This window comes from Acanthamoeba castellanii (genome assembly GCF_000313135.1).
Source record: "Acanthamoeba castellanii str. Neff unplaced genomic scaffold scf7180000084686, whole genome shotgun sequence".
NCBI classification, from domain to species: Eukaryota; Discosea; order Longamoebia; family Acanthamoebidae; genus Acanthamoeba; species Acanthamoeba castellanii.
This window is the reverse complement of record NW_004457668.1, coordinates 75,724-82,402: the sequence shown is the minus strand read 5'-3', so window position 1 is coordinate 82,402 and position 6,679 is coordinate 75,724. Positions and strand designations below refer to the sequence as shown.

General features: G+C 59.4%; 4 protein-coding genes and 1 pseudogene across 4 annotated transcripts; 4 read left to right on the top strand and 1 right to left on the bottom strand.

The window, feature by feature from the left end:
• Window positions 1-57: 57 nt before the first annotated feature.
• On the top strand, window positions 58-342 carry ACA1_123910 (uncharacterized protein; the record flags this gene model as incomplete). Its single annotated transcript, XM_004353347.1, has 1 exon — window positions 58-342. A coding segment is annotated over one exon (285 nt), but the record flags the coding sequence as incomplete, so codon positions are not given.
• Window positions 343-490: 148 nt separating this feature from the next.
• ACA1_123900 (GCN5related N-acetyltransferase) lies at window positions 491-1,129 on the top strand (the record flags this gene model as incomplete). Its single annotated transcript, XM_004353346.1, has 2 exons — window positions 491-656; window positions 708-1,129. 2 exons carry the CDS (start codon window positions 491-493, stop codon window positions 1,127-1,129), a joined length of 588 nt encoding a protein of 195 aa, XP_004353398.1.
• Window positions 1,130-1,258: 129 nt separating this feature from the next.
• ACA1_123890 (uncharacterized protein) lies at window positions 1,259-3,320 on the top strand (the record flags this gene model as incomplete). The annotated part of the gene is made up of 6 exons (XM_004353345.1): window positions 1,259-1,326; window positions 1,437-1,687; window positions 1,767-2,349; window positions 2,437-2,548; window positions 2,656-2,859; window positions 2,937-3,320. 6 exons carry the CDS (start codon window positions 1,259-1,261, stop codon window positions 3,318-3,320), a joined length of 1,602 nt encoding a protein of 533 aa, XP_004353397.1.
• Window positions 3,321-3,854: 534 nt separating this feature from the next.
• ACA1_123880 (uncharacterized protein) lies at window positions 3,855-5,535 on the top strand (the record flags this gene model as incomplete). The annotated part of the gene is made up of 7 exons (XM_004353344.1): window positions 3,855-3,969; window positions 4,101-4,225; window positions 4,379-4,527; window positions 4,690-4,792; window positions 4,906-5,106; window positions 5,207-5,254; window positions 5,407-5,535. The coding sequence occupies 7 exons, from the start codon at window positions 3,855-3,857 to the stop codon at window positions 5,533-5,535; spliced, it is 870 nt and encodes a 289-aa protein (XP_004353396.1).
• Window positions 5,536-5,814: 279 nt separating this feature from the next.
• Window positions 5,815-6,392, bottom strand: ACA1_123870 (annotated as a pseudogene).
• Window positions 6,393-6,679: the final 287 nt, after the last annotated feature.

Below are 6,679 nucleotides of genomic sequence, written 5' to 3'. Positions count from 1 at the left end.
GCGTCGGCGCCTTCGCCCCTGTTCTCCGGCGCTGTCGACGATCGGATCGATCTGCAGGAGCTCCTCCTTCAACTCATCCCGCCCTCGCCCTCTCTTCCCTCCTACAGCGTGCCGACCACTCCTTCTGGCGGCACGGTGTCGTTAACGTCTTCTTCCTCATCGTTGGCCATTTTGACGTCGACGACGTCCAACGCCAACCCGCCGCCACTGCACCACCAACAACCACCGGGGAGCGGCGGCAACGAGTACTCGTGGCTGAAGGAACTCCAGCAGACGCCGCCCGCGCCCTCGCATTCCCAGCAACAGCACACCGGCAACGGCTGGTTCGACACCGACGCCTAAACCACCACCCTTCTCATACCTTGCTCCCCAAGTAAATAGTTCTCTTCTCTCTCAACCTCACGGCCTTGGTCATCACTACCACCGCCCTGCAATGATTTTTAATATTAAAAAAAATGAAGATTTTAAGAAAGAGAACAAACAGTCCACCATGCTTTGCGTCCGACCAGAGCGAGAAGGAGACGCTGCGGCCATCCGGCGAGTGGTGTATGCCGCGTTTGAGCATCACACTGCCATCACTGAACACCGCATTGTGGACGCCCTGCGCCAGGACGGTGCCCTCTCCGTCTCGCTCGTGGCAGTTGAGGCGATCGAAAGTACGCCCCCCCCCCAAGTGACACTCAGCATCGCGTTAACAACGCGTCCAGGCGGTGATGGGGAGGTAGTGGGCCACGTGGCGCTCTCGCCAGTCCAGGTGGATGGCAACGCGTGTGGCTGGTATGGTCTTGGCCCGGTGGCGGTGCGACCTGACCGTCAGGGGCGTGGGTACGGCAAGATGCTGGTGGCGCGAGCCATCGAGGAGGCTCGCGGGAGCCTGGCCGCGGCTGGGCTGGTCGTGTTGGGCGAGCCGGCCTTCTACGGCAAGTGGTTCGGGTTCGCTACGCTGGAGGGTCTCACGCTGGAGGGCGTTCCCGCCGACCACTTCATGGGCCTTTGCCTTCTGCCACCACACGAGGATCACGAAGGCCGGATCTCGAGCGCTGATGATGGAACTACTGTGGTTGCTCGAACTGCCCCACCATGTCCAGTCGGGAAGGTGACCTTTCACCCTGGCTTCTCCCTGTCGTAGAAGATGTACAATCGCGTGTACGAGCAAGCTCCACGTGACGTAGCTGGTTGTTCGCCGTTTTCGGCGACAGGCCTTTTTCTCGGCGCTCTGCCGGGCGAAGAGGAGATCATCGATGACACAACCAAACAGATGGAGGCCAGCAGCAGCGTAGGGGAGCAGAGGGTAGGACAGCCTGTGGGCGTGAGGCTGAAGAAGGCGTGCTCGTGTTGTCGTCAAGCTCACGCCGCTTGCGACGGGTAAGAACGTGCATCGTTTGCCGATTTGTTTCATTCACAGATAATGTTCTCAGTTTTCCTGTTGATCGCAGGGGGCAGCCGTGCCAACGATGCGCGAGCCTGGGCCAAGCGGCGAACTGCCGCTTTCTGCCAGCACGCAAGCGTGGCCGTCCGCCCAAGGGCACCATCCAGTTTGACTCCCCGACCGCCCCTGCAGCTGCACCCGCACCTTCGTGGACGACCACCTTTTCCTACGAAACAACCTCTACCGCCAGCCTCTCCACAACGAGCGGTCAGTCGCTCAACACGGGACCCGGACGTGGCAAGCGTCAGCGCTCGGAACGTACGCACACATTGCAGGACTACGGCTTATGACCATCCAGCTGTGCCCAGTCGTGCTGACCCTTGCGCGCATTGTACAGCGGTGGCGAGACCTCCGGCCCTTGTGCCACGGCCTGACTCGACGGGTGGCCAAGCGCCCACGACGCACACTTCATCACCAGCGTCGTACTCGTCGGCAACTTCATCATCGTCGCTCTTGGACCTCGTCGCGCCACGGCTCTTCCTTTCTGGCAGACCTATCGAGAGAGAAGAGCCGGCCTCGCCGCCGCAGGTGGATGCGCTGGTGAACCCCAGCGATGGCATCGCCGGCACGGTCCTCTCGCTGCTGGCCGAGCAGATGCGCGACATGCGGCGAGAGAATAGACACCTGCGCGAGGAGGTGCGCACGCTCAACTCGCTTCACAAGCGAGCCGAGCACAGGATCGAGGAAATACAAGAGGAGAACAGGAGCAACATGGAGCGCATCCTCAACCTGCTCGCCGCACAGCAGACGGCGGTCGCGCTCCGCCAACACATTCCCCAGACCCCGTTCTCGCAGCCCATCGACCCGGTCTCGCTTCTGTCGCACTCGCAGCCGCCGCGGATGCGAGCCATCACTCACATTCTGCCCTTCCTGAGCGACTACGACCTGCGGAGCCAGCCCGTGGTTATCGACGACCTATCGTGCGTGCCCCACTCCAGTCGCGCGCGGTCACTTGGTGGTGGCGGCCACGAACTGACGTTCCTCCCTGTGTGTGTCCGTGGATGCAGCAAACCGTTCGCGGCGTACAGCGTCAACGAACCCAACACGGTGGGAGAGATGGACCCGCCCGTCTTCATCTACGCTTCGCCTGCCTTCTGTCACATCACCGGCTTTGACCTGGTTCGTCACCTGCAGCGCAGTGGCCGTTGGTTCTTTCGCTCCTATTCCTACCACTGCCGGGTGACCTGACCTGACCTGATCGGTAACCACTTTCTCTATTCGAGCAGCATGAGCTGTTGGGCCGCCCCATAACGCTGCTGTGCAGGGGCATGGACCACGGCGCGCGCGACCGAGTCCTGCATTTTGCGTTCGCGTCCATCCGCGGGTCGAGGTTGGGTCCCACGTTCGATTTGCCGCTGCTGTGGGCGTCCAAGAAGCGGCACACGAAAATGCTCGCTCGGAGTCAGTTCTTCTTCAACGACGCCGGAAGGGTGCGTGTTACATCTTTCGTGTGTGTCACGCGCAGATCTGGTTGAGGTCTCACACGCACCATCTCAATCCCCCGCAGCCGAAGTGGATGATCATAGTGATAGACGACCACGGCAACGATATGCACCGGCAACTCTCGACCAGCGATCCCTCTCGCTCCTCCGCGTGTGTGGGGCCGGAGGTCATCTACGACGAGTTCGTCCCGCTCGTCGGCCCCTCTTCTGCGCTCGCCAACCTCCAGATCCCCTGCGCAACCGACGCGTCGCCCGACTCATTCGCCAGCAACACTCAACAGTCGGTTGAGGAGTGGAGCGAGAACAGCGTCGAGGGGCCTGCTCTCAGCCGCGGCAGTGGTGCGGACGGCACCCTCACCGACGCCACCGTTGAGCCCTTTGACGACCTCGACGCCCTGTGGATGTCCCTCAACGAGAGGGTGCCCTCTCCAGGTCTTTCCTACACATGAGAGTGGGGGAGAGCGTGTAAATACCATAATACCTCTCTTTTTCGCGCTTTTAAATTCCTCTGAAAAACGCCGAGAAGGCGAGAGAAACTACAAAGAACGTAAAATTGAAAACAAGCAAACAAGAAGCCAAAGATTGGACAAAAACATCGAGATAACAAAAGGATTAATTAAACGAAGTCTAAATCGATTGAATTCGACCTTCCTTCGAAGATGGAGAGGAAGCGGAGTAAGCCCGATGAGGCCCCACGAGACGGAGCATCGGGGGGTACCAAGCGAGCTTACCCCCCCGCAGCAACAAGTAATTATCCGCCACAACCCAGCACCCTGTCATCACATTCTGCATCGTTTGGCCACACCACGCCCAACACCAGGGGCGTGCCACCCCAGCCCTCCCCCTTCGCACCAAATCACCAAGGTCCGCCCCTGCTGCTCGCGTAATCCTCAGAGAGGATGACACGACAACCACTGCCGTTGGTGGGCCACACGCGGAGACTTATAAAAGTGAGGTGGTGCCCAGCAGGACGTCCGCCGAGCATGCCCGCACCCCCCTCGGGAGCGGGCATGGTCCCGCCGGGCTACTTTGCGCCCGCGTTTCCCTTCATGCCCATGACACCCTTCCAGACCATGGCGCCAGCGGACAACAAAGGAGGTACGGACACCACCCTTTGACTTCGTGCAAGGCGCACCTGTCAGGTCCGAGCAATGCGCACCACGCGACGTACGTCGTGGGTCGTGGGCGTAATGGGCTGGTTGTGTGGTGGGCTGTAAACGTGAGTACAGAGGGCATGAAGGCGTTGGAGTGCTTGATGACCCTCCTCGTGGACGAAATGCGGGACATGAAGCGAGGGTTGGCCAGCCTGCACCAAGAGTTCACAGATCTTCGGTTCGTCTTCCTCTGCCTACGCGTTTTTTTTCTTTTTCTTCTTTTCGACTTTTTTTTTCTGACCCACACACGACACAACAGAAAGAAGCACGAGTTGATGGAGAAGGAGCACGCGAGCCGCCCGACCTCTCCGGCCGCGTCCCCCAACTTCTATCCTCTTCCCGAACACTTGCAGGTTTCCTCCTTTCCCCGCTCTGTCTGGCGTGCGCGCCGAAGCCCGAGCACCATCACGCGCGTTCCGTTGCATTGCGTTGCCGTCATGCTGAGACCCACCCATTGCCGCCTCACCCAGGACAAGTACTCGGACCTGCTCGTCCAGCTCCCGTTTCTCTCTCGCTATCCTCTCTTCGCCGGAGCGCCGCCCTTTGTCGTGGATGACACGAGGTACGCGTGCCCTCTGTCTACCCCCCTTGTTCGCGCTCCATGCATGGCGCCACTCCGCCCAACCCTCCTGCCAACGCCTGTTTTGGTTTCTTCTCCGTACAGCAAGCCCGCCATTGCCTTCAAGATTCTAGAGCAGCGCGGCGTCGTGCCGCCGGTGTTCATCTGGGCCAACGAACCGTTCCTGCAAATGGTCGACTTCACCTTGGTACCAACTCCCACCACCAGCCACCGCCGCCGCCGCCGCCACCACCACCCCGGTCATCATGGTCGCGGTGCCTGTGCTGACCAGAGCTGGCCCGTATATGGTATGGGCAACAGGCGGAGCTGGTCGAGCTTCCGCTGCTCAAGTTGTCGATGATCGACTTCAAGGTCACGCGCCAGCTGCGTTCCCTGGTGCGCGAGCCGGGACCCTCGCTCGTCAGCGAAGCGGCGCCCATCTCGCCGCTGCTCGTGAGGAGAGATGGGAGCATGGTCCGCATCGTCACGCGCCTTCAAGTCTACTTCGGACCCAACAAGCGAGTATGCCTACCGAATCGAATTGCGTGGCCGTGGCGCGGTGTTGCATCATCATCATCATCATCATTACATGTGCTGACCATCGTTCGATGTCGTCGTGCAGCCGAAATGGGCCATCATTGTGGTGGATAATGTTGAACAGGACACGAGGGTGCACCACCCAGTCAGCTGGTTTCCCGGCTTGCCTCGGTGGTGGCAGCGAATGGCGGTCGAAGCAGGTACCCGTACGCCCAGCAGCGCATCAAAACGTGTTTTGCTGGACCAGTAACGCGAACACTAAACTCGGTTTCGTGTTGATTGCAGCACAAGCAGCCGGCAACTCTCAAACGAGCAACGAGCAAGGTGAGGCGGGTGGAGGCGAACAACTCGCAACTGCGGGGTCAGACGAGCTGGCAATGGATGACGGCTTCAGTGATCTCATCGCGCAGCTGATGGAGCTGCAGCAGGACCCAGCACCCAGCTCAACGACACCACTCCCCGAACCCCACCCTTTTGTATAAATGCTGATATGAGCAATGTCACATACCATTTTGTTTCTCTACTACCCTCTCCTCCTCTCCACTCCTAGAACAGCGCCATCAGTGTCGTCATTTTTTATCTCTTCTGCACATGACGTGGATTGCGTTCAGAAGGTGATTTGGGGGGGGGGACTTCACGTTGTTCACACGATCAAACCAGAGGGTACGGACTGGCGACATCCGTCGACTCCTGTCATTTCTCGCTCTTCTGGCTGCAGTGGCGTCTCGGCAGGCAGCGAATGGCAAAGAGCGAGCCGTTCGGCGTATCGAAGCCGCCGGAGAAGCTCCTGAGCCCCGTCACGTCAACACCCTCCGAGGCCAGGAATCCCACATCGAGGTCGATCACCACGTCAATCGTGCCATCTCGCAGGGCAGCCACGATTTCGGCGTCGGTCAGGTCGGGGTTTAACGTAACATCCAAGTTTGGCATCACAGAGGCGTAGAGGGTAGCGCTGCCTGTGGCAACGTTAGGTTAGCCACACAACTGATGGAGGGGCAGGACAGGAGGCACTCGGCGCACCTTCGGCGTTGGTGATGGTGGTCAGCGTGGTGGCGGCAAGGAGGGATGCGAAAGAGGTGAACGGAGAGGTGTCCAGCACGGTGAAGACGCCCAAGCCGTTGAGTTGAACAGAGCTTGTAGCTTACCCAGCATTCTTGGACTCCATAGGGCAAAGGAGATGGCAAAGAAGAGCAAGAGGAGGAGCTGGAGCAGCAGGAAGCCCAGCAGCAAGGAGCCAGGGCTAGAAACAAGTAGTTCAGAAGTAGTCTCATGGTTGTTTGATGAATGGACAAGTGTAGGTGCTTATTTAACTATAAATAAAAACTAAAGCTCTTGTTAGTGCTGGTTGTGTCCTGTGCTCTGCATGGCTTTCTTGCAAACCCCCACAAAACCCCACAAACGCCACACAATGTGGGCTCCCACAACTGGAAGGAAGGCATGGTGACATGAGCTGTGGCTGCCGGTATCGTGCCGCCCCAGTTTGACGGACTCCCGTAGCCGACTGGCCCAGCTTGGGTTCTCATCTGTGGCTTGCGCAAAAGAGGAGTGAACGGAGTGG